The 27,355-nt window shown below is 46.4% G+C and overlaps 1 protein-coding gene across 2 annotated transcripts in view; it reads left to right on the top strand.

Moving 5' to 3' along the window:
• The window catches only part of ADAMTS9 (ADAM metallopeptidase with thrombospondin type 1 motif 9), a 166,014-nt gene that overhangs the window by 62,586 nt on the left and 76,073 nt on the right, over positions 1-27,355 (top strand). For both annotated transcript variants that reach the window (XM_079795238.1, XM_079795237.1), the window contains exons 17-23: positions 5,807-5,973; positions 6,066-6,195; positions 7,268-7,394; positions 20,654-20,864; positions 21,378-21,542; positions 23,593-23,757; positions 27,164-27,286. In XM_079795238.1, the coding sequence (XP_079651364.1) occupies positions 5,807-5,973; positions 6,066-6,195; positions 7,268-7,394; positions 20,654-20,864; positions 21,378-21,542; positions 23,593-23,757; positions 27,164-27,286 (1,088 nt within the window). The remainder of the gene's footprint in view (positions 1-5,806; positions 5,974-6,065; positions 6,196-7,267; positions 7,395-20,653; positions 20,865-21,377; positions 21,543-23,592; positions 23,758-27,163; positions 27,287-27,355) is intronic.

Raw genomic sequence — 27,355 nt, 5'->3', positions numbered from 1 at the left:
GCCCGCAACTAAGGTACATGCCCTTGACCGGAATCGAACCTGGGACCCTTCAGTCCGCAGGCTGACGCTCTATCCACTGAGCCATAACCGGTTTCGGCCCGCCCCTTCTTTTAAAGACCATCACATCTTACTTGAAATCAGTCACTCAGCTTTCCACATCCGAGTATCTAAATGAGCGGTGACTTCACAAGACACTTAGCGAAGTTCTTGGGGTTTTGTTACAAATTGACTTTTTTGGCAACCCCACACTCCGCATCCCACCACCATGCAGAATGGGTCAAGCATTTTTCGGCACGCACTGGGTTATTAATTTGAGTATGTGGCCTTCCTACTTCCTAATCACATCAGCAGCATCGCATACCACCTCCTGTATAAATTAATTTCCTGTGAGCTGAAAGCCATGTTGTCCTCCTCCTTTCTTTTCCTTGAAAGGGAGAACGATTCTCCCTTATTCGCCTCCTTCTTGGAAAAGTAATCTCTTTCCACATAGGGGCCTCACTTCCACTCAGCTTCATCCACCAGGTCAGGCGCCTGGATGGAGGAGGGCCTCCTGACAGCCTTTTACTCCTCAGGGAGGTTTCTTCATCTTTTGTAAAGAACGCAAACAAAGTGCAAGATCTGCCATCTGCGACAGGCAGTCTGAGGCAGCCGTGGCTCTTTAATGGAATATATGATAAAGTCACCTGTGAGCAGAAGGACGTCTCTGGTCACACATGAGAAGGGTGCAGGCCTGGAAGTCACCGTTCACGGAGCATGACCGCTGGCACCTCAGAGCCTTTGAGCCCGGCAGTGGGTTCTTCAGTTAGGAAGGAAGGGACACCATCAGATCGGGCGCTAAAGGCTCGCTCTTGGCTTGCAGGAAGGTACAGTCAGTGCTCAAAGAAGGGTTAAAAACGCACTGTTGAATCTTGCTCGAGTCCATTCACAGCTGTTTCGGTGCTAAGCCATCTTCATCCTTATCCCTCCTGCTGTGTGAAGGCCAGCCCAGCCACAGTCCTTCCGCGTGTTTTGGTGAGGGAGCTGCTTCCAAGGGAGAGGGCCTTTAGAGAGCCCAGCTCTGATGGGGAAATGGGGGGGGGGGGGAGGAAGCCAGGAAATTAGCTCCCCTAATCGCATTAGTGGGAGGCTGGGCAGTCCACTGTTGTTTTCAGGAAACGATTTCTTCACAAGGTACCGAAGCAGAAAGTCTCCCTGTCAAAGGTCACCCTTTCACACACACCCTCCCTCCTGTTGGGTTGAAGGCCCGCTGCCCCCAGAACCACGAGGATGCTGTTTTTTGGTTTTGGTTTTTTGAGAAAAAAGAGCCGTTGCTGGGATACTCACTTGCCTCCAGTGCACTTAGCGCCAGATCAGCTGTGGCAGTGGGAAGACGGGGATCGATTTGGCTCAAGGTAAAGTGGGAGCGCCATCTCACCTGGTGACTCCCATCTCTCTCCCTGCTCACCGTCTTTGGGACAAGGAGATGCAGGGAAGGGTGAAGGGTCAAGTCAGAAGAGCATGAGAGGAAGCCTGGAGACATGGGTCAGGAGCCCAGAGTCCCCTAGAATTCTAGTCCCCTAGAATACGAGCAGACCTGGATTACAGCTTCACTTACAGACCCGCCTGGTGACACCTTACTTCCCCCTTTTCCTGAAGCATCAGCTGGGTGGCTAGCAGGCGACTTCACTTGAGAAATTGGGTCATGTTGTTGGCAGCATGCCCTGCCATCACCATGTAAGGGACCCACATTAGGAGTCTCCGGATGCCCTGGTGCCATGGAAACGACTTCATCTCCAATCAGTGACCCATTGAATCTCGTGCGTCTCGCCGGGCTGGTGGGGCTCACGCTGCAGGAGCTGCAGGCGAGACGAGGCTGACGGGCTCACACTGACAAGGAAACAGGCATTTGGCTGGAAGCACTCTGTCTCCTCGTCTTCATGTCAGATTCAGCCAATCACTCCTTTAACATCACGGATTGAGCACCTACTGGGATCTTCCTTGGCCTTAGAAACGTGCATTTTTAAATGGTCACTTTACTAAAGGGGCTCCTGCAGTCTAGCAGCAAACAATTTAAATTTTTAAAAAATGTGTAGCTAAATCTATTTGGGTTGTATACACACGAGAAAGAATGCATGAATCCGTTTTTGTTTGTTGACATCCTTCTTAGCAAGCTCTAGTGGTTAGCAGGCTTTGGAGACAGGCTTCTGGACAAGAGGCCTGCCTTGGGAAAGGACTTGCCAGTATTTAAGTCATGATTTTCTCGTCTATATTAGGCACCAATAGCGGTCTGATAGGGAGACGATGCCTATACTAGTAAAGGCATTCTGATCGGCCAGGAACGGAAGTCTGTGTGTCCTGTTGTGTCTAACATTCTTAACAATCCTATGAGAAACCCATTATACAGAGGAAGAAACTGAGGCTCAGAGAGGTTAAATACCCCCCCCCCCCCAAGGTCACATAAACAGAAGAGGAGAATTATATTGCTTTTTGGTCTGACTTCAGACCCTATACCCTTAACCACCTCATGGTATTGCCTCCCTGTAGAAAAATGTATGGCTGATGGGACTTGGGGATACACATGACTGGAAATTAAGGTTTATTGGTGGGAGTGAATGGTGAGGCTGGAAAAATAGGTCAGGATAAGATTTGTGAAGGTACAGAAAGTTATCCTCGCGAGCTGTGGTTTGCCACTCTGTTGACTAATGAGTTTGCCGACCACTGTCATATACTACCCTTTACCTCTTTGCACCCAATATGCCACAATTGCCTAATCCTCACAGCTTCCAACTACACGGTAACATTTAGTCTAGCAGTGGCCGGCAAACTCATTAGTCAACAGAGCGGCAAACTGCGGCTCGCGAGCCGCAGTTTGCTGACCACTGTCCTAGGGAATGTGAACTAAATTCTGTAGGCAGTAGGGATTGCCAAAGAATTTTGAGCTAAGAAGAAGCAGCCGTGGTTTTGGAGGGTTTTGTTTTGTTTTTGTTTTTTTAATCTTTTTTAAAGCTTTTTCCCCTGTCTCCACGTTCTTCCCCACCATTTCAAATGACGGCATTGTACGCTCCCCTCAGGGCCCAGATGGGGCTCCCAGGGTGGGAATTCGGGAAGAGGAGTGCTGGGTTAGGGGCAGAATTCCATGCAGTTAATCCCTGACCCTGCAGAGTCTTTGCATCGTGTCAGTGTCCAGCTGAGGGAGCTCTGGGAGGTTCCCTGTGCAAGAAGCAAGAGCCTGCTGCTCCTGAGCTGCAAGCCCCAGCCCGCTTTCCTCTCCACCTGGGGCACCCGGCCTTCTCTCCCAGCCCTCTGACTCCTACACACGCTGCTTCTGCCTGCGCGGCAAGTGCACTGCTTGCTTGTGACAGCCAGGCGAGCACCCGGCCAACATTTGGCCCCTCCTCATCTCACAACCAAGACAGATTGCCATTAACATGTTGCGGAGACAGGAAGCTGCCAGGGACCCTGTCCTGTGTAGGTTCTTGGGCAGCTAGTACCAACCCATCCATGGACGTTGGTGCTGGGGCGAAACCTATTTGCTAGCTATGCGTTAAATGTTCACGTTCCTTTTATTCACCTAAACGCATGGCCTGGGTATTTCACGGGCTCCCTGCCTGCTGAGATTTGCTAATCAGGCACAATTTACAAAAGGTGAGGGGCCTTTTCTCTGGTATTTTCTGCAGAGCCCACATGTTTGTATCTCTGATTTGCTGAGTGCCTGTTGCATGTCCAGCCCAGTCCTCAGAGGATTCATTGTTCAGGGAGCAGGGGCACTGGGAAAACCAACTGGTACGTCAAACCAAAACTTTAATGGTAAATACGAGGGGGAAAGAGGTGATGAGGATTTTATCTTGAGAAATTAGTCAAGAAGTATAAGAATACATTTATTTTTTTCTTATGTTTATGTTCAACAGGATTACATTTTAATTTTTATCGTGCCCAGTTTTGTAGATGGAGACTAACGCAGTTGGTAAATAGTTCTGCCAGTTTCCCCACTCCAGTCATGATGTCAGAGCGGTGCATTCTTTCCTTACCGTCTGAATTCAACAGTCATCTCTGAGAGGGAGTCCCTTCTTAAAAACTTCCTGGGGCTTTATTTGCTCTCTCCTGACACTTGATAAATAAATTATTCCTCGGAAAGCAGCCGCCATCTCATCTTCCTTGTCCATTTTCGGGCCTTGGTGTACCTTCCTCACGGGTCTGACCGTCTGTCACGTTCTGCGTTGGCTCATGTTTCGGCACTTGACTCAGACAGTTCTCCAACATTATTTTTCCAGCTTCACTGATGGTTTCCTCTTTCGTAAGATCTGCAGTAGATTCATTCATTCTGCCAAAGAAAGTCTGTATTGAGCACCTACCAAGTGCTCTTTGGAAGCTGGCATATACATAGTAGTGAACAAGACGGTCCCCAGGTCCTTGTCCTCAGGGGGCCTACATTCCTGTTTGGGGAGGAAAGCATAAACAGTGCTGTGGCCAGACATGCAGGTGGGGAACGGTTTAGGAAATGGGGATCTGTGCTGGCGTGGGAGGGATGGCAGATTCAAAACTAATGGTTCTGTTGAACAGCTTTTACCGTTTAACGAATGATCTCAAAATGTGTGAAGCAGCCATGTTTTTGGAGGGTATTGTTTTGTTTGTTTTTTAAATCTTTTTAAAATCTTTTTCTCCTGTCTCCACGTTCTTCCCCACCATTTCAAATGACGGCATCGTACACTCCCCTTAGGGCCCAGATGGGGCTCCCAGGGTGGGAATTCGCGTGGAGAAGTGCTGGATTAGGGACAGAATTCCATGAATTTTGTGGAGATGGGAAAAAGCTTTAAAAAAGATTAAAAAAAGAAACAAAACAAAACCCTCCAAAACCATGGCTGCTTCGCAGAACAGATACAGACAGTCTCCAGATTTTGTGTGTCAGGAATTCCATGGCAGCACGGCTGCGTGTTTCTGACGTGAGGTGTCTGCGCATCTGAAAGCTTCACTGGGGCTGGCAGATCCACTTCCCAGGTGCCTCCCTCGGACCCGTTGGGAGAGGCCTCAGTCCTCACTGCTGTTTGTAAGAAGGCCCTCCATGGGCTGCTTAGGCTTCCTTGCAATATGGCAGCTGGCTTTTCTTCCTGAAACCAGAGATGCAAGGAAGAGCAGGGCAGAGCCACATGTCTTTGACCTGGCCTTGGAAGTCACAGTGTCATTTCTGCAGTGTCCTAAAGACTACATGGTCAGTGCTATGCCATGGGGGAGGGGATGACCCACGAGGTGAGTTCCAGGAGGCAGAAGTCTGATTGGAGGCTGGCCACTGCTGCGGGCCTCATGGAAAATGTGGCATTTGAGCACATGTGTGGCAGATTGTCCATGGGTTTTCAGGTCTCCGCATCTGTCACACAAAGAAGACTGACCGAGACTTTATAAGCCCGACTAAAGCCCATGTGGAGTAGGGAGGGATATTTGCGTGGGGATCCGTTCTGTAAGTGTTCAATTCATTGTACCTAGTTTTACATCAGGACACTCCTGTTTCCATGTCGAACCCTGTAATTGTGAGGCTTGTATAACAAATCTTAGGCTAATCAGGATGCGTGGACTTCTCTTAACCTTGAGAGGCACCTTGAAGGGTAGGTGTTGTTGTCTCTGTCTGAGAGATAAAGAAATGGAGGCTTGAGGTGAGGACGTGATTTCCCCAGGTCCCGGAGCTGGCAGGTGGCCAAGCTAGGACTGGAGTCCAGGCCTGTTCGCCTGAAAAGTCCACGTCCTTTGCACTCTGACTCCTCATCCAAGCGTTATGTCATCGTTCATCAGGGAGCCATTGGCGGCAAATCGGTGGAATCTGTTTTCTTACCTACAGCACTATCGAACAGTGACGGCGAGTTCTTCTTAAATGGGAACTTCGTTATCACAATGGCCAAGAAGGAGATCCGCATTGGGAAGGCTCTGATCGAGTACAGCGGCTCTGACAACCTCGTGGAGAAACTCAACTGCTCAGGCCGCATTGAACAAGAACTCCTGCTTCAGGTAAACGCGTGGCCGTCAGCCCACAGCCCTTTGCTTCCACTCGAGCCGACGAGTCCTGCGAACACCATGTCCATTTTGTCTGCTCCTCCCAGGTGCTGTCGGTGGGGCAGTTGTTCAACCCCAAAGTGTACTACTCTTTCAATGTCCCCATCGAAGACAGGCCCCCGCAGTACTACTGGAACAGTCACGGGCCCTGGCAGGCCTGCAGCAAACCCTGCCAAGGTACCAGCTTTCTGGTTGAGTTTGGGGGATGTGAGGTATCCTTTGAGTGTGTTCATTTTTCCACTTTTATCGACATATAATTGATACTATAATATTGTGTGTTTAAGGTACACAGTGTAATGATTGGATATATTACAGAAGGATCACCACCATAAATTTAGTTCTCACCAATCATCACACGAAGTTACAATTTTCTTTCTTGCAATGGGAACGCTTAAGATGTACTCTCTGAGCAACTTTCAGGTAGACAGCACAGTGCTGTTGACTGCAGTCACCATGCTGTACATTACATTCCCAGGACGTATTTGTCTTCCAAGGGGACATTTGTAGCTTTGACCACTTACAACCCATTTTGTCCATTCCTACCCCCAGCCCACCCCTCTGGCAACCACTAATCTCATCTCTGTTTCTATGAGCTTGGTTTTCTTTTTAGATTCCACAGTTCTTCTTTCTCTATCTGACTTAGTTCACTTTGAGGTGTTTTTGAGTTAAAAAAAAGAAAAAAGAGAAGAAGAATTGCGGTGTTTGATTTATTTTTAAGAATCAGGCAAATACATGCTGTTTATATAACTTTCTATCTGCCTGCATTCTCTACTGTGCATTCTCTGAATTTGTCTCACACTTGGCTGCTGAGTAAGCTTTCTGAGGGCTGAGGGTTCTGTTAGCTTTCCTCGTCTAAGAGTTTCACACACGCTGGGAAGCCAAACCAATTGGCTCTGTCACTTTCCAGAAACATCTATTTAGTAGTCGTATGACATATTATTTATTTTGTTTCCTTTAGTCTGAATTAGGTGTTGGCAAACCACAGACAGTGGGCCAATTTCAGCCTACCTTCTGCTTTAATAAATAAAGTTTTATTGGAACACAGACACACCACTTGTTTATATACTGTCTATGAGCGGCTGCTTTTGTCTCATAATAGCTGAGCTGAGTTTCAACAAAGGCCACTGGGCCCACAAAACCCAAACTAACTATTTACTACCTAACCCTTTATAGGAAATGTTTGCCAAGCCCTGATCTGAACAGTTTATGGAATAGGTTACTCTCTCTGACTAATTTTCCCCCTGCTTAGGAGAGCGGAAACGAAAACCCCTTTGCACCAGGGAGTTCAGTCAGCTCACAGTTTCTGATCAAAGGTGTGATCTGCTGCCCCAGCCAAGCCCCATCACTGAGCCCTGCGGTACAGACTGTGACCTGAGGTAAGGCCAGCGTTTCGTCACGGTCTTTACTCCTGAGCTGTGGGGGTCTCGCCGGGGGTCTCTGGGTGAGGAACAGGAGCAGGGGATGTTGGTCTTTTGTCCCCATCCTTGTGTTTCTGTGAAAAGGAGATTATCCACACACACACACACACCTGCACATTTCTTATTCCTCTTTTTTTTTTTTTTAAGAATTAAAAATAGCTAGTAAAGTATGGCACTTGCCAAAAACAGCTTTCTGTGTAGGTATGGTATCACTATGATTGCATCACATCTTATGCAAAAGTTTAGTTTGAAACTCAACAGAAAAGGGGGACACTTTATCCCTTGAAATACCTGGAATAGTCTGTAATCACCCAGAGTGTATCCACCCCAGGGGAACTCATGCACATGAAGGTTGCAATGGTAAGGTAGACTCATAGGAGTTGGAAGGAAATCTGTATATATCGCTGTCTAAGGATCCAAACAATTCTGTATTTAAATCTGAAATCGGAGGCAAGAAATGGTGGGTGAGTGGAGAATGCTATAGTTTTCCCATTTGCCTATAAGCTTGATTGTGTCAGGTTTGAATAGTAAGTAGCCTGGGGGTTGCATTGTATAGTCTACATATTAGTTAAATGCAGATGAGATGAGTTGGTGCTTTAGTCTCCTTTGACAGAAAATAAATGATTAATATAGAATGGTATGGGAGCTTGTAAAGGTCTCACCACAAGCAAAATAGACACTTAAGCACTTTGCAGGTTCCACATTACCATACCAAATCCTGTCAAGTGGTGTTGGCAGGCCTGTTGGCTAGAGGGAAGATGGTAAGGCATTCTCAAGGTTACGAGAGATGAGCAGTGCTGCAATCAATTAGTCATGTCTGTCATAGGAATAGGAGGGGCAACATGGCACGCATGCCACATCTTTGCGAGTCCTGGTCTGAAGTCTCTGATTTCAAAGCCTTGGCTCTCTCCCCACTCCCCTGCCTCTCCATCCGTGTCACTGACCTGCTTTCTTGTGTGTTTGTCAAAAAACATTGATAGAGGTCATCGTATAAAGAAAGGCCTTAAAAGACAGACAGTTACACAGGCAGCATTAATTCTTGTTATAGGCAATGTCCATACAAACCCATTGCTTCAGCCAATTGAGTTAAACTAAAGTTCAAGGTCTTTTCAGAAAAATGATTATCTAGTTAATGCTGAGCTGAATTAATCACTAAAGTTTAGGGGGAAAACATTGAAATGGAGGAGAGATTCTTTGAGGCACAGCCTCAATAAATTGGGAAAGGTGACATTTTACAATTAACCTTATATCAATTATAACTAATAATATTGTAACAATAATAGTAATTATATTATTCAGAGTGGTAACTGCTCTGTAAGTAATAAAAGAATCAACCATTTACTAAGGATTTTTTTTTTGTATGTCAAACATTTATTTTTTTTTTTGCCAATTTTCTTTCTTTTTTTTTTTTAAATCATCATTGTTCAGATTATTACAGATGTTCCTCTTTTTTTCCCCCATAGCTCCCCTACGCCTGGTTCCCACCACACTCCAAGCCTCCCCTCCACCACTGACCTCATCCATAGGTGTAAGCTCTTTGTCCAATCTCTTCCTGCACCCCCCACAACCCCTCCGCCCCCCCCCCCCCCCGAGAATTATCAGTCTGCTCCCTTTCCATGCCCCTGATTCTATTACATTCACTAGTCTGTTCTGTTCATCAGGGTTTTTATTCATTTGATTTTTAGGTTCACTTGTTGATAGATATGTATTTGTTGTCACTTTGTTGTTCATAATTTTTTATCTTTACCTTTTTCTTCTTCCGCTTCTTAGAGAATACCCATCAGCATTTCATATAATACTGGTTTGGTGGTGATGAACTCCTTTAGCTTTTTATTGTCTGTGAAGCTCTTTATCTGACCTTCAATTCTAAATGATAGCTTTGCTGGGTAGAGTAATCTTAGTTGTAGGTTCTTGCTATTGATCACTTTGTATATTTCTTGCCACTCTCTTCTGGCTTGCAGAGTTTCTGTTGAGAAATCAGCTGACAGTTGTATGGGTACTTCCTTGTAGGTAACTAACTGTTTTTTCTCTTGCTGCTTTTAAGATTCTCTTTGTCTTTTGCCCTTGGCATTTTAACCTTTTGCACTCGGATGTCGAGATTAAAATTACTCTTTGAATGTATCAATAATTTGAAATATAAAAAAATCCAAATAAATAAGTTTGTATGAAAAGAAACTCCAGTTTTTTATTCTACTGTCGTGCTTTGTAAAATCTGGGGTATTTAAAAAATTAAATCCCGAATAGAATAAAGGAATCGAGAAAAAAGCAAGAGAGTGCAAAGGGTTAATTATGATGTGTCTTAGTGTGGTCCTCTTTGGATTCCTCTTGTTTGGGATTCTTTGCACTTCCTGGACTTGTAAATCTATTTCTTTCACCAGGTGGGGAAGTTTTCAGTCATTATTTCTTCAAATAGGCTTTCAATATCTTGCTCTCTCTCTTCTTCTGGCACCCCCATAATTCGGATGTTGGTATGCTTGAAGTTGTCCCAGAGGCTCCTTAAACTACTTTCATATTTTTGAATTCTTTTTGCTTTTTGCTTTTCCGGTTGGGTGTTTTTTGCTTCTTTGTATTTCAAATCTTTGACTTGATTCTTGTGATCCTCTAGTCTGCTGTTGGATCTCTGTATATTATTCTTTATTTCAGTCAGTGTATGCTTACTTTCTGATTGGTCCTTTTTCATATCCTCGAGGGTCTCACTAAATTTCTCGGAGGTTTCTAGAAGATTCTTGAGTAACCTTCTAACCATGGTTTTGAACTTTATATCCAGTCTTTTGCTTTCATCCATTTCTTTCATTTGTGACTTGTTTCTTTGACTCCGCATTTTGGCTGCTTCCCTGTGTTTGTTTATATGTACTGGGTAGCTGCTAAGTCTCCTTGAGTTGATAGAGTGGCCTTGTGTGGTAGGTGTCCTATAGGGCCTAGTGGCTCAGCCTCACCAGTCACCTGAGGTGGACGCTCTTGGTGCACCGCTTTGTGGGCTCTGTGCACAGTCTTGTTGTAGTTAAGCCTTGATTGTTGTTGGTATCACTGGGAGGAATTGACCTCCAGGCCAGTTGGCTGTGATGACCAGCTGTGTCTACACTGGAAGATCTGTTGCACAGGAGATACCCTTATGGGGCAGGACTTGCTTCAGTGGGGCTTTGGTGCTCACTGAGTCTGCCCCTTGAGTGTGTCTCTTATGGATGTGAAAGGTTGTAATCCTGTATGGTCTCACTCTGTCCACTGGGTACACTGGCTCTTGGATCTCCAAGGAGGTGCAAGGTCAGCCCCTGTCTGGGGTCGCCCAGCAGGAGCTACAGAGACATCTGCAGATTCCTCCTCTTTGTATGGGGTTTGGAAGTGTCCAGAGGAGGCCCAGCAGTGAAGCAAGGCAGGCTGCCGCTGCCAGGCCTTGGGTTTTCTTTTGGAAGCTCCGGGGCTCTCTGACCCAGCTTCAGTTTGACAGGTTTTAGGTGGAGAAAGGACAGGCTATTCATATGCAAAAGCCGATGCGCACAGCTTGGGTGGGATTATAAATTGGGTGGAGTGGAGCCTCTGGGAATCACCAACGTGGAGCAAACAGCAATGGCTGCCAGTCAACCCTGCACCGGAGAGGTCCCCGGGTCTCCCCGTCCCGCGCCCCTGTGCAGGAACAATGATCGCTGCAAGCACCTCTGAGAGAAAGCTGCCCTCGCGTTCCTGTCCCGATGTCAGACAGTCCAGTTTCTCCCCATATGTGTCTGGGTCTCCCAGAGTCTTGCCGGGAACTGGAGTTCAGAGCAAGCGAGAGCTTGTATCTCCCTCGCAATTAAAAGAGCAGCACATCCAGGTGCCAGCACTTTACTCCGCACCTCTTACCAGTCTCAATGCGCTTTCTTCACCTCTCTAGTTGTGGAACTTCTACTCAGCCAGCTTTCCCACAGTTCTGGGTAGTAGTTGTTCTGCCTTTTAGTTGTAATTTTGATGTGGTTGTGAGAGGCAGCAAGTATAGGTGTTTACCTATGCCGCTATCTTGGTTCTTCCTCAAGGATTATTTTTAAGTTATATATGATCCTATTAACAGTCTTTTGTTAATAGGATAGTTCTTATATAATCACATATATATATATATATAATATTATCCTATTTATTAGTTAATATATTAATGTCCTATTTATCTTGTTAATAATCTAATAAGCAAAATAGTACCTAAGTATTATTATTATTCCTCTAAATTAACAAATAAGGAACACAGGGTGAGAGAAGTCAAGCAAACTTCCCCAGGTCACACAACTAGTTAGTGAAGGGGCAGGATTTAAATATTCTCTGACTGACCCTTGAGCCTTACTCTTTGGAGAGAGCTGTTTTCATTTTGAATTCAGGCACAGTGAGTGATACTCCTTGATCTCATTTTGTGTAGCTTTTCTTCCTTTGTGAAAAGAAACACCTCCCAGGACATTCCTGCCCCATCCTTGTTCTGTCTCTTATTTGACCACTTCGCTGTCACTTGTGCACTGGCTGGGTCAGACCAGGAGACCATGATGATGGGGGAGTCTCGAGTGACAAGTGCAGATATTGTGGGACTCCTGCTGCAGCACTAAGCATGCTCCTCTCATTGTGGGGAAGACAAGTTTGTGAAAAGCATCTCCAGTACTAGGACATGACCTTACCAGTAAAAAAAAACAAAAAACGTTCTTTAAGAACCTGCTGAAGTGTACCCAAGGAGCAACAATTTGAGGTGGAGCTGATGTTTGAACTGTTACTTCAAGGAACTAAAAATGCTCACTTCAAACAAATTCCAGTCAGCTACCAGGTAGTTGGTTGTGATGCCGGCTAATCCGATGGTCTCCCAGAGTTTCTCATGCACTGGAAGCTCTCAGATATAAAATCACAATTAAAGCAAATTTTAGAAAGCAAATACATTGAGAAGGCGCCTCAAATCCATGAGACTTACTAAGAATTACACTGAGTGGCCAGATTATTATGATCTCTGAATGCATAATAATCTAGCCACTCAGTATATATATATATGTTAGAGGCCCGGTGCATGAATTCGTGCATGAGTGGGTCTAGTCAGCATGGCCAGGGGGAGGGGACATGGGCAGTTGGCCAGCCTGCCTGCTGATCAAACTCCTGGTAAGGGGGCAATTTGCATATTAGCCTTTTATTATATAGGACTAGAGGCCCGGTGCACGAAATTCGTGCACTGGGGAGGGTGTCCCTCAGCCCAGCTTGCACCCTCTCTAATATGGGACCCCTCGGGGGATGTCCAACTGCAGGTTTAGGCCCGATCCTAAATCGGGCCTAAACCTGCAGTTGAACATCCCTCTCACAATCCAGGACCACTGGCTCCTAACCGCTCACCTACCTGCCTGATTGCCCCCTAACTGCTCCCTTGCTGGCCTGATTGCCCCCTAACTGCTCCTCTGCAGGCCTTATTGCCCCCAAATACCCTCCCCTGCTGGCCTGATCACCCCTAAGGCTTTTGTTAGTATAGATATGACCCTGCACAGAAAATTTTACTAACCCTGCTTTACAATAAGGGCTTGACGATTGAATCATTAGGACCAGACACCAAGATTTCCTTTCTTTGAATAGTGGAGGGAATACTTATCTTGTCTTTAAGTTGCCCAGAAATTAAAATGAGATAATGACTTAGAAAAGTATAAAAGCACCATATAAAGACAACTGTCTTTTTAATGAAGTGGCAAAATGAAAAACACTTTTTATTCTCCCCTTCCTTCCTTTACAGCTTTTATTTAAACTTTGAAATTTATAAAAATTTCACTCCAATTTTCATTTCTTTACATTCAACATTATTTTGTATTGGTTTCAGGTTTTATATTAGTTACAGAATAGTGGTTAGACAATCATATACTTTACAAAGTGTTCCCCGACATTTCTAGTACCCACCTGGCATCATACCATCATTACAACACTATTGACTATATTCCCTATTTAAGTGACAATGGGTTTACAGGTTCCTTTCAGTCTTTCTTTTGTGTTGCTCGTCCTTCCTTTTCTATCTCATTTCTTCCCTCATTTTCTTTATATAGTATCTCAATTGGCCATCAAAGCTCAATGAAGGCACTGGGACACGCTTCATCCATTTTACAGACCAGGAAACTGAGGCCAATTCCAGTTGGCTGTGGAACTTGACTCAGCACACAGGAAGCCCTCAGAGCCATGCTCTTTGTGCTTCCTAAGGGGCAGCGGCCCAGCAAACAGAACAAACCTTCCAGTCAGGCTTCCGAGCCTCTTTCTCAAGCACCTCTTCATTGCGGATGCTCCACATTCTTTCCTCTCCCCCCATTCTTTACTGCCCCCCCTTCTCCAAAGCAGGTGGAAGGCTTCCCACTCACTGCCTAGTCATGCTCTGCTATGGGGCAGGGTGTAGCGAGCTTGCTTTTGGGTCAAGGCAGGAGCAGGAGTCACTGCCTCTGAAGTGTGAAGGCCGCCTGAGTGTGGCCGGTTAGCACTGGGAGCTTCTCTGAATCACATCAGTCAGTCCAGTACCCTGCAGTGCAGCACCCCTCCACTGAGGTGGCACCACCCCTCAACCCCCGCCTCAGACCCCGGGGAGCGGCTGTATGCGCCCGGCCACGCCCCCCCGGGGTGTCGATCGCCCCAGGGACCCCCGGGAGCGGCTAGATGCACCCGGCCACGTGCCGATCGCCCCAGGCATCCCGGGAGCGACTGCATGGGCCCGGCCACACCCCCCCGGGGTGCCGATATCCGCAGGCACCCCCGGCCACGCCCCCCGGGGTGCCGATTGCCCCAGGCACCCCCGGGAGCGGCTGCATGGGCCCGGCCACGCCCCCCCAGGGTACTGATCGCCGCAGGCACCCCTGGCCACTCCCCCCCGGGGTGCCTCGCCCCAGGCACCCCAGGAGCGGCTGCATGGGCCCGGCCACGCCCCCCCCGGGGTGCCGATCACCGTAGGCACCCCAGGAGCGGCTGCATGGGCCCGGCCACGCCCCCCTGGGGTGGCGATGGCCCCAGGGACCCCCGGAACTAAGAGGACTGGGCGCCGCCATCTTGATCTTCTCAACGGCCAGATAGGCCACCCGGAGTCCCACCCCCCAGCCTCCCACCGGCCCAATCGTGGGCATAGCGGAGGTGCGGTCAATTTGCATGTTTCTCTATTATAAGGTAAGATATACACTGAGTGGCCAGATTATTATGCGTTCAGAGATCACAATAATCTGGCCACTCAGTGTATATGACAGATCTCAACTGGATGTCTCCTCAAACTGTGTTGTGGTTTTTGCAGAGGTACGTGATATTTGAACTTGGCCACAGAATAAAACACTGAGAGCAGTAGTAGTAATTAATAGCTACTTTTCTTGAGTGGGTGTCATGTGTGTTCAATGCTACACACGCCTGGTCTTCTCATCTTCCCTGTAGCCCCGTGAAAAGAATCCCATTTTCACAGATAAGTAAGCTGAAGCTTGGGGTTAAGTGACCTACGTGGGGTCTATAGCTAAAAAGTGTTAGAGCTCACGTTCACACCTAAGTCTTTCTGATTTCATAAATCATCCTCTCACTTTTACTAAAAATCATTTCCCATAACCAAGGTGAAACCAGGATTTAAAATCTTTTCATTTTGTCATATAATAGGTATGTCAAAGTTGCTGTTCTAAATTTCCTATTCAGAGAAAGGCATCTTCTTTATACTTAGCTTAAAAAAAGAAATACTTTGACTCTACTGAGACCAAAGGAGGACAGCAGCTCAGGGCACGGGCTTGGATAGCACCTGTGGCTGATGAAAGAAAAGGGGAAGGAGTGGCAGCCATGTCTTTTAGTGGAAACGTCTGGTGGAAGTTGTTCACTGAAAAACACACAGACACAAACTGAGCCCAAAGGAGATGTTTTCTCTTTCTTCGTTACCCTGACAGTTTCTATAATGGTGATTTATACTGAGTATTGCCAAGTGGCCATGTGCAAAGCTAAAAGACTGAGGAGAGTATTGTTACTGATGGTCAAACTCTAAAATAGTTTTGCCCAAAGCATGTTTGCGGAAGCCTAGTTCTACCAGATGATCCCTGGTGGCCAGGATGTTTAACCCTTTGTACTCGCTTGCTTTTTTCTCGATTCCTTTATTCTACTCGGGATTTAATTTTTTAAATACCCCAGATTTTACAAAGCACGGCAGTAGAATTAAAAACTGGAGTATCTTTCATACAAACTTATTTATTTGGATTTTTTTATATTTCAAATTATTGATACATTCAAAGAGTAATTTTAATCTCTATAATTTTTCATGGTGTGATATTTTTTGAAACATTCACTCACATGAAGACCTGTTTTACATTCACATGTTTCGCAAATATAAATCGCCTCTCTTCTTCCTCCTTTGATTTTTCTTGTTAGAACAAACAACACAATCTTTGTGTTTTTTGTTAGGGTGAGGTGTGATTATATGGAGCTTTCCATCTAAACGTTGCTCTAAGTTAGTGGATAATAATCTACCCCTGGAAGTTAGTGTACTGGTCTAACCTTTTTCACGTGACTGATGTGTCTTAGAAACAAATAGCCTTTGAAGATGCCATTGGTGAAGCTTAGGTGGTGGCATCAGTTGAGACGGCATTTACATTTTACTTGTCCTTTCATGTTAATGAAAACAAGAAAAGATACTGGAAAAATAGACAAAAATCCCCCTTCCCCCCGCGGTGAAACTACGTGTCGAGTGTGGCTCGACATACGAGCTGCTACCGATGCTAACTGTGTCGAGTCACACTCGACATCCAAGTGCAAAAGGCTAACTGTCTCCTCCCCTGTGTGGATATCCGTAGTGCTGATGAGCATTCTGAAGGCTCTGAAAAATTCTGCATGTAGAACTCTCCTTAAATCGTAGCTCCCAAAGTAATGCCGCACACGCCCATTGAGACAGCACATTTTGTTTCCACTTATTAACAGACACTTTGCTTTTCTGAAATAGAGTAACAAAATATAATCCTATCTAATAAAAGAGTAATATGCAAATTGACCATCACTCCAAGACACAAGATGGCCGCCTCCATGTGGTCAAAGATGGCTGTCCCCATGTGGACACAAGATGGCCACCACAAGATGGCTGGCAGGGCAGGGCAGTTGTGGAGAGTTGGAGGTGACCAGACCTGCAGAGGATGGCAGTTGGGGGGGACCAGGTCAGCAGGGGAGGGCAGTTGGAAGGGAACAGGACTGCAGGGAAGGGCAATTGGGGGGGCAGGCCTGCAAGGGAGAGCAGTTGAGGGGGACCAGGCGTGCAGGGGAGGGCAGTTGTGAGCAATCAGGCCAGCAGGGGAGGGCATTTTGGGGGGACCAGGCCTGCAGGGGAGGGTAGTTGGGGGGCACCAGGCCTGCAGGGAAGGGCATTTGGGGGGGGGCAGGCCTGCAAGGAGAGCATTTGGGGGGGGCCAGGCCTGCAAGGGGTGGCAGTTGTGAGCAATCAGGCCAGCAGGGGAGGGCAGTTTGGGGGGACCAGGCCTGCAGGGGAGGGCAGTTGTGGGAAATCAGGTCAGCACAGAGGGCAGTTAGGGGTGACTGGGCTGGCAGAGGAGGGCAGTTGGGGGAGAACAGGCCTGCAGGGGAGGGCAGTTGTGGCGATCAGGCCAGCAGGGGAGGGCAGTTGGGGGGGACCAGGACAGCAGGGGAGGGCAGTTGGGAGGGACCAGGCCTGCAGGGGAGGGCAGTTGCGGGGGGGGCAGCCTGCAGGGGAGGGCAGTTAGGGGTGACCAGGCCAGCAGCTGAGGGCAGTAGTGGGCAACCAGGCCTGCAGGGGAGGACAGTTGGGAGGGACCCAGGCCTGCAGGGGAGGGCAGTTAGGGGTGACCAGGCCAGCAGGGGAGGGCAGTTAGGGGCAGTCGGGCCGGCCAGGGAGCAGTTAGGCGTCGATCAGGCTGGCAGTGGAGTGGTTAGGGGGTGATCAGGCTGGCAGGCAGAAGAGGTTAGGGGCAATCAGGCAAAGGCAGGCAAGCGGTTGGGAGCCAGCAGTCCTGGATTGTGAGAGGCCTAAACGGGCGGTTGGAAATCCCTCAAGGGGTCCCAGATTGGAGAGGGTGCAGGCTGGGCTGAGGGACACCGCCCCCCCGCCCCGTGCATAAATTTTATGCACCGGGCCTCTAGTTGTTATATGAAATGAAATGAATAAATTCAGAACACTGTAGTTGATACCACCTTTGAGGGAGAGACTATGAAGCAAAGGATGGCATTTTGAGAACTTTCCCAGGGCAGTGTATGACCTTTGACACTCTTCCAGGTTCTCTGCTCGGATTCCGGGCATTGTGTGACTATCAGGGAGTCTCCACCATGCTTTTCCAGCCTGCGCTGCAGGAGCAGGACTCCTGCCTCCCTCATCCAGGATGGAAAATAACCTTTCCACACGGAAACGGTGAGGAAGGCAAAGAGGAGGTAGCCAGGAACCGAAGGGCAGATGAAAGTTCCAGATGCCTCTGCTGAACTGGTGCAGGGTTTTGCCTCACTTCCTCAGGGAAGTGAGGGTTCGCCCTGATTAAACTTTGGCAGGATGAGATAAAGCGTTGTTTTACTGTCCCTCGTGTAACATGTTCCGATTAGAGCAAAATCCCGTCAGCCCACTTTACATGCCAAATGTAAAAGTAGGTCAACTCTGACCTGCTTGTGAGCATTAGTGAGGAATTCCGAGATAAGCATGTGTCCAGTACTATTTTCTTCCCACGTCCTTGCCCTGGACAGGTGTGGATGGAAGAATTCTTAGGGCCTCACCACGCCACTGGATTTCTGAACAATACAGAATTAGCAATAAAGAGCAAATCCAAATGAAGATGATAAAGAAAGCAATCTTTTTGGATTATTAGATTTAATCAACACAATATATTTCAAATTTATTTAGACTATTCTAAATAAATTCAATTTAAGCCTTTTTTCTTTAAGCACTGACCATGTTCCTGAGCATTAAAATAATTTATTATCCCATTCTGAGCACCTGCTGTGTGCCAAGAAAGGCTACAAAGATGTGTAGATTCAAAACTAGTTTTTAAAATATATAATTGTAGAGCAGTAAGGAAAAATAACAAGTGAAACATAGAGGAGTTTGGGTTTTTTTTTAAGTGATTATTTATTTATTTATTTATTTATTTATTTATTTATTTATTTTTACTGGTAGTATGTATGTCCCTTTTTTTAAATTTTTATTTTTTTGTTTAAAGTATTATATATAGTAGTTCATATATCTCCTTTTTTCCCCCCATTGACCTTCCCCCAGCCTCTGTCACATGCCCTCATCCCACCCCACCCCCAGTGTCTTGTGTCCATTGGTTGTGCTTATATGCATGCATACAAGTCCTTTGGTTGATCTCTTTCCCCCTCTACCCAACACTCCCCAGCCTTCCCGCTGTAATTTGACAGCCTCTGTATCTATCTTTACTGCCTCTGTATCTATCTTTTTGTTCATCAGGTTATAATGTTCTTTATTTTCCATAAATGAGTGAGATCATGTGGTATTTTTCTTTCATTGCCTGGCTTATTTCACTTAGCATAATGATCTCCAGGTCCATCCATGCTGCTGCAAGTGGTAGGAATTCCTTCTTTTTTATAGCAGCGTAGTATTCCATTGTGTAGATGTACCATAGTTTTCTAATCCACTCATCTGCTGTTGGGCATCTAGGCTGTTTCCAAATCTTAGCTATGGTGAATTGTGCTGCTATGAACATAGGGGTGCATATATCCTTTCTGATTGGTGTTTCTAGTTTCTTGGGATATATTCCTAGAAGTGGGATTACTGGGTCAAATGGGAGTTCTATTTTTAGTTTTTTGAGGAAACTCCACACTGTTCTCCCCAGTGGCTACACCAGTCTGCATTCCCACCAGCAGTGGACGAGGGTTCCTTTTTCTCCCCATCCTCGCCAGCACTTATCCTTTGTTGATTTGTTGATGATAGCCATTCTGACAGTGTAGCGGTTAGCATGTCTGCTTTACACAGAGGAGTTTTAAGGCAGTACAAATGCTCTCTAGAGTATTATATTATGTTATAACTAGAGACCCGGTGCACGAAATTTTGTGCACTGGTGGGGGGAGGTCCTGCACAGTCCATGTGCCTTCGGGGGATGTCTGACTGACGGCTTAGGCCCATGCCCTGTGGGGAGCATGCCTAAGCCACAGTCAGACATCCTTAGCACTGCTGCAGAGGTGGGAGAGGCTCCCACCACCCCCGCTGCACTCGCCATCCATGAGCCCGGGTTCTGGCTGAGCGTCGCTCCCCCTGCAGAAGCACACTGATCACCAAGGGGCAGCTCCTACGTTGAGCGTCTGCCCCCTGGTGGTCAGTGCGCATCATAGCAACTGGTCGTTTTGCCATTTGGTCAATTTGCATATTAGCCTTTTATTATATAGGATGATGAAAACCTGTCATTACACATTTGTGCAGACTCATAGAATGTACAACACCAAGAGTGAATCCTAATGTAAACTAGGGGCTTTGGGTGATAAGGATGCATCAACGTAGGTTCATTTATTAAACAAATGTACCAATCTGGTGTGGGAAGCTGATAATTGAGGATCCAGCAAGGGGGGGCGGGGGGGGGGGGGCGCGGCGGGCAGGGAGTATATGGGAAATCTCTGTGCCTTCCTCTCAACATTAGCATGGACCTAAAACTGCTCAAAAAAAAATAAAGTCTCTTTTTTTTTAAATTGTATAATTGAGTTGTATAGACTATGGTCCTTGTATTCAAGTAACTTCAGGTCTTTATTCACAGGTAGTAATGTTCACAGTTTAGCACGCTTAACTCCGCAATTACAGTCCAAATGATCTATTCCTTGGCCTAACTGGTTTGGCTCAGTGGTATTCCTTTATTACTCACAGAGTGTTCACTGCGCACCTTCTAGCACAGGCCCACATGAGGGAGGTTTCAGGGGATTCCAAAGTTGTTCTCTTTTGGAAGCAGCCTTCTTGATAAATGAAATGCTGGGTAGCATGAACCTTTTAAATATAAAATTGCTCTTTTGCTCTGTTGACTTCTGCTGTTTCTTTTTCCCTTTTGGTTGCTTGTATTTTAGATTGACTGTATCAGGAGAGAACCTTTACAAAGACAGAACCTCTAGTTATCAGTCTGTGACTTCCATGTACCTTGGCAGCCATGAAAAATACAGGGATGTGTTGGTTAAAAATTGGATTTCAATAACTGACCATGGGTTCATGGTGTTTGAGTTAAAGGGGGAGGGGATGAAATCAACTCTCCCACCAGCTGAATGTAGATGAGACATATTTAACAGAAGTCTTGGTGTCTTCCCGGTGTGCACAGGTGGCAGGTGGCCAGCAGGAGTGAGTGCAGTGCCCAGTGTGGCCTGGGCTACCGCACGTTAGACATCTACTGTGCCAAGTACAGCCGGCTGGACGGGAGGACCGAGAAGGTGGATGACAGTTTTTGCAGCAGTCACCCCAAACCAAGCAGCCAGGAAAAATGCTCAGGAGAATGTATCACCGGGGGCTGGCACTATTCTGCTTGGACTGAAGTGAGTGGCTTCTCTCTGAAAGACAGTCTTCTCGAGTGCTGAGTCTGATTAGTGGATGAGGATGAATCAGCTAATTCACTCCTCAGGGCTGTGTTGAGAAACCCCGTGTAGCTGTGTGGAAAGCGTACCATGATTGATTTATAATGCCTGACCCCATTCGCAATCTGCAAAGAAGAGTGCCATGGTTAATCTGTAATGTCTGACGCAGCCATGGCCTGTGGGAAATTGGGAATGGTCCACCTACTCAGCAACTCACTTTCTCATACCCCGTGGCCATTCCTAATTTTATTTTTCTGTGCCCATTGATTGACTTCACTGTAAACCTGTTAAGTAAATTGATAACATGAACAGATAGCCCCCAAATAACAACCAGATTGGCCAGTCTTGGTTGGTTGGTTGGTTGGTTGGTTGGTTGGTTGGGTCTTAAGGTCTGGCAGAGACAAGCCAGCTCAGCCGGGATCTCAAGCATGCTTGGTAAGAAACTCGGTTTTATTTTATCTTTTGTCTTTTCAGTGTTCTGAAAGCTGTGATGGTGGAATCCAGAGGAGAAGGGCTGTTTGTGTCAACACCCAAAATGATGTCCTGGATGACAGCAAATGCACATATCAAGAGAAAGTCACTGTTCAGAGGTGCAACGAGTTCCCTTGTCCTCGGTGGAAATCGGGAGACTGGTCCGAGGTGAGAGGGCAGGGCTGTCATTTTCCCTGAGTTATCTCTGACATTCCAACTCCAACCCCCTCTCCCCCCCCCCCCCCCCGGCGGTTCAGGGTTAAACCTGCTGCGTCTTTCTTGAACCTTCCATTGAGGAAATGACCCGACTCCCATACTGGATGGGAGGGTCCACTGGCAGCTTCGGAGGCACCGCCAGGCTAGCTAGCTGTATCACCTGCCATGGCAGCTTTTGTTGGTGATTTTGAAGTTCCAGTCTCTTCTCTCCCCTCCCTTCCCCTTTGAGCCCCAGCGAGGTCACTGCAAAGGGAATCCAGGCTTTAGGAATGATAAAGACGCACTGACTTAGGCCTACAATAAATAATGAGGTGTCCTGATTCCTCATCTGTAACGTAGGAGAATCAGACCCCAGTGAGTGGCCTCTCTCACGTATCCATCCAGGTGCTAGTGGAAACGGGAAAGAGCAAGGGCCGCTGGGCACTCCGGGTTTATGCCTTCCGGTCCCTTACCTGGGGAAGCATAGGGCGGAGCTCGGTGGAGCCTCTTTCGTGCTGTTGGGCCTGTTAGCACTCACCACTAGCATACCCCTGGGACTCTCACCCAGTGGTGACTCCTTCCACCTTCCTTCTGGCCAGCAAATGGAAGGAAAACCGAAGTTCCCTGGTTTATGGGCCAAGTCAGGAATGTGGGGAAGAGGTGTTTCCTGTTAGCTCCCTCTGCGGGCACTCCCTTACCCCATCCACACAAGTGCAAGGGGAGCTGTTCGCTTTTAGCATCAAATAGAATGTGAATCTTAAGAGGACATTGTTAATGCCCCTTTAATGACAGGCAAGCAGTGGTGCATGTGCTTAGCAGTGTCTTATTCTGGACAGTGACCAACAAGCCCCGTACTTTCACTGTTAACAAGCTGCCTTCTCTTAAACCCCTGTATTGTTTTTAAAAAGATGAAAGAAGGTACTGGGTTTATTTTTCTTAGATAGCTAGTATGAACTAAAGTAGCATTTCAAAGTAAGTAACAAACTTGTGCAAGAATGCTTGATAAAGTGCAAGCCAGGGTTCTCAAACTATCTATACTAATGAAAGGGTAATATGCTAATTAGACCAGGTCGACCAGACATCTTCCGTCCAAATTCCTTCCAGACAGTTAAGGGGCGACCAGGCCAGTAGGGGGAAATTAGGAGGGCACCAGGCCGGCAGTCAGGGGGCAATCAGGCCAGCAAGCAGAGGCAGTTAGGGGCGATCAGGCAAGCAGGCAGGCAGGCAAGTGGTTAGGAACCAGCGGTCCCAGATTGCAAAAGGGATGTCCAACTGCCAGTTTAGGCCCCATCCTGCAGTTGGACATCCTCTGAGGGGTCCCAGATTGGAGAGGGTGCAGGCCGGGCTGAGGGATTCCCCCCTCCCCGGTGCATGAATTTCATGCACCGGGCCTCTAGTAAGATATATTCAGTATGATCCAGCATTCCATAGATAAACAGACTGGGAAGCAGACAGCAACATGTTAATGAGTCTTCCTGGGTAGTGAAATTTGGGGATCACTATAGATTTCTCTTTTATGTTTTCCTGTACTTTTCAAGTATTTTACAATGAGCATAGACAATAGCGGCAATTATATTTAATATTTATTAGATGAACATGGGGTAAGCACTTTAGTTGGATTTGTTTTCATTTAGTTTTCACAAGTCCTGGCAGTAGATAGGAAAACTGAGGTACAGAGAGGCCACTTGACCTCTGAATTAAAACCCAGATTGATCTGACTCTGACTTCCCCACACCTGACACCCTCGCTAGAAAACTGTGAATGCTGCTCTTCATACTTCAGAGCATAGCGCTGTGTCGAGTTTCTTCTGTGCTTGAAACTGGACTCTGTATAAATACAGAGTGAGTGAATGAATGAATGAGTGAGGGAATGGGGGAGTGAGTGAATGAGCCTCGCTATTTCCCATGGTGCTGGGAGAGAGGAATTGCTGTGGGAAAGAGCACTCCTGTTCCTGCGGGTCAGGAGTGGCCCGGGACCCCTCAGTGCTGAGAAGTGGGCCTGACTGGCTGTGCTTCCGTTGCAGTGCTTGGTCACCTGCGGGGAAGGGCACAAGCACCGGCAGGTCTGGTGTCAGTTTGGCGAAGATCGATTAGACGACAGAATCTGTGACCCTCAGACCAAGCCGGCCTCCGTACAGACCTGTCAGCAGCCAGAATGTGCGTCCTGGCAGGCGGGTCCCTGGGGACAGGTATTTCAAAGATAAAGTTCTTAACTGCATTCTTTCCTTTCACCTGGAGAGTGCTTACAGCGGGCATGCCAGCGGCAGACCTCACCGCTGGGTCTCACTGCCCTGGGCCTTCATGCTCTGGGCCCAACAGGAGAAACTCTGCCCCCATTTCGCCCCGCTTCCCAGGGTTGCCCTGGCCCTCCTGCAGCCGACTGTCCCCTTTGCAGACCCGCGTGCCTGTCTCCTCTCTGGGATTAAAACTAGATTGTGGAGACACGAGCATTGGAACTTGTCACAACAGATCTGGAGTCTGGCTGATGTTCTCTTCTCATGTGTCCTGTGTGTCTGTCACAGAAAAAGGGCCCAGCCCCAGCATCTTTGCAGGAGGGTCTGGACTGGAATTAGGATGGGACGTTGTGGCTCCCATTATCGTGTTTCCAATGCTCATCTCTCATAAATAAGTCAGACTGTTCAAACAGATTAATTAGGTCCAAGGCTGCAGAATCATCTCGCTTTGCAAGAGTCTTTTCCGAGTGGGTTTTAACTCTTGACGAGACCTGCTCTTAAAGGGGAGAGTGGACGTCTCCCTTGCGCTTGCCGTGCAGAAGCCACTGCTCTTGAGATTAAGTCCCTCCCAATATGGAAGCAAAAAGCATTCTGGTCCTATTTAAGTAGCTCTCTGGGCTCCCAAGGGAAGCAAAGCAGCTGTCTGCTGTCACTTACATAATATCTTGAAGAATGACTCTCCTTCCACGTGGTCCAGTTCCAGCTTCAGCCACTTCATTCCTCCAGCTGATTTCTTCGTTTCCATGCCTGCGGTTTCTGTCATTAGCATCCACACTCTTCCGCATCCTCCCCATCGCCCAGCGTCCCCAGTCAAAACGTGGGCTGATCACTCTGCATACACAGGGAGAGTCCACGCCCACTTCTCATCTCGCCTCCTCTTTGTCTCCATCCGCATAGTCTTAGGGAGTCAGCAGAGGAGAGATGCACAGCTCAGGGTCGCTGGTAAGACTGGAATATAGCATCGGTTAGAACTGCTGGGCCTGTTTTTTACCCCTGTCCACACCAGACCAATCCTAGCTAGAGATTGGTTCTTCCTTTGCCTAAAAGTGCAATTCAGGGCAACAGAATATTGCTTTTAAAAATATTGTTTAAGAGTCATGCCTGTTCATAAGAAAAATTTTGCTAAATGTTATTTATCAAAGAGAAGAAAACCAAACATACTTCTAACTCTACACTGCAGATATTACATTATTAACATGTATATGATTTTCTTATAATATTTTTATAAGAAGTGTTTTTATATTAAGATTAGACTTGGGCTTTTTTAATTGAAGTAAAATTCATGTACAAAATTAACCATTCCAAAGTGAACAAGTCAGTGTCATTGAGTGCATTCATAGTGTGCAATCACCACCTCTGTCTACTTCAGAACATTTCCATGGCCCCCAGGACACTCCCTCAGCAGTTACTCCCTGTTGACTCTTCCCTGGAGCCCACGATCTGCTTTTTGCCTCCATGTAGTTACTTGTTCTAAGTAGTTCATATAAATGGGATCATGCAATATTGGACCTTTTGTGTCTGGCTTTTTAAAAATATATATATTTTATTGATTTTTTACAGAGAGGAAGGGAGCGGGAGAGAGAGTTTGAAAGATTGATGAGAGAGAAACATCAATCAGCTGCCTCCTGCACACCCCCTACTGGGGATGTGCCCGCACCAAGGTACATGCCCTTGACTGGAACCGAACCTGGGACCCTTGAGTCTGCAGGCTGACGCTCTATCCACTGAGCCAAACCGGTTAGGGCTGTGTCTGGCTCTTTTACATAACATAATGTTTTTAGGGGTGACCCACATTGTAGCACACCTCTTTACTCTGTTCCTTTTTATGGCTATGTAATATTCCATTGTGTGGATATACCACACTTGTTTATCCAGTCATCCCTCATTGGATTTTTGCGTTATTCACACCTCTTGGATATTGTGAATAGTGCTGCTATGAATGAGTATCCTTTTTAGTACCTGATTTCAATTCTTTGGGGAATATACCTAAGAGTGGTGTTGATGAGTTATGTGATCATTCTGTGTTTAACATTTTAACTACCAGTTTTCCACAGAACCTGCACCCTTTTACATTTCTACCAGTAATACACAAAGGTTCCAATTTATCTACATCCTTGCCAACACTTCTTATTTTCCCATTTTTTAATTATGACACCCAAGGTTTTGACTTGTATTTCCCTAAGGATTTGTTGGCCATCTTTTCATGAACTTGTTGGCCATTTGTAGATCTTCTTTGGAAACATGTCTATTCAAGTCCTTATCCCATTATTTAAAATTTTGTAATTGTGGTAAAATACAGATAACATAAAGTTTACCATTCTAACCATTTGTCAGTGTATAGTTCAATAGTCTTGAGTATATTTATATCGCTGTGCAACCAACATCCAGAACTTTTCATCTTGCGAAACGAAAACTCTACCCATTGCCCTGGCCAGGTGGCTCAGTTGGTTGGAATATCAGCCCATACACCAAAAGGTTGTAGGGCTCAGTCTCCAGTTGGGGCGCATACATACAGGTGGCAACCAATCGATATTTCTTGCTCACATCAATGTCTCTCTCTCTCTCTCTCTTCCCCCCTCTCTCTCAAATCAATTAAAAAATATCCTCGGGTAAGAATTAAATTTAAAAAAACTCTACCCATTAAATAACTGCCCATTTGCCCTCCACCCAGCCCCTGACAACCACTAGTCTACTTTCTCTATGCATTTGACTATTCTGGATACCCCTGGAAGTAGAATCATTATTATTTGTCCTATTGGGACTGGATTATTTCATTGGCATAATATCATAATTTTCTTCCTAAAAGTTTTAAGGCTGAATAATAATCCATTGTATGTATATATCACACTTTGTTTATGCATTCATCTGTTGAAGGACACTTGGGTTGCTTTCATTTTTTGGCTATTGTGACTAATGCTGCTATAAACATGAGAGTATATTAATCTCTCTTTGAGACTCTGCTTTCAATTCTTTTGGATATATCCCTAAAAGAGGAATTTCTGGGTTATATGGCAATTCTATGTTAAATTCTTTGAGGACCTACTATACTATTTTTCATGGTGCTGGTAACTATAGTGTGAAAGGTGTAAAAATTATTGAAATGTACTCTTCTTCTTCCATGGGTTCACAGTTAAGGAACTGAACTCCTACAGATATAATTTCAATGGAGATAGAAATAATTTCAAGTGCTGTAGTGATAATTTGTACAAAGCAGGATTGCCTACTTTCACCTAATTTCTTTGGGTGCCTACCCTCTGGCCCACAGTGATGGGACTACTTTTTCTCTTGTAGAATGTTATGTGGAAAGTAAGGGAAAGAGAAATGTTGCTGAATTGTATATACTTGGGTTTTGTTTCCCCAGTGCAGTGTCACTTGTGGACGGGGATACCAGCAAAGAGTGGTGCAATGCATCATCGGGACCTATGGCGTGTCCGTGGTGGATGTCAATGTCTGCAACGCAGCAGCTAGACCAACTGAGGTCCAGGTGAGTCTCCTTCGTTCAACTCCCTTATTGGCTTTGGGCACTGAGATGCCAAAACTTCCCAGTGGTTCT

This window comes from Cnephaeus nilssonii, assembly GCF_951640355.1.
Source record: "Cnephaeus nilssonii genome assembly, chromosome: 17".
NCBI classification, from domain to species: domain Eukaryota; kingdom Metazoa; phylum Chordata; class Mammalia; order Chiroptera; family Vespertilionidae; genus Cnephaeus; species Cnephaeus nilssonii.
The sequence above is the reverse complement of the archived record's forward strand: the minus strand, read 5'-3'. Positions and strand labels throughout refer to the sequence as shown.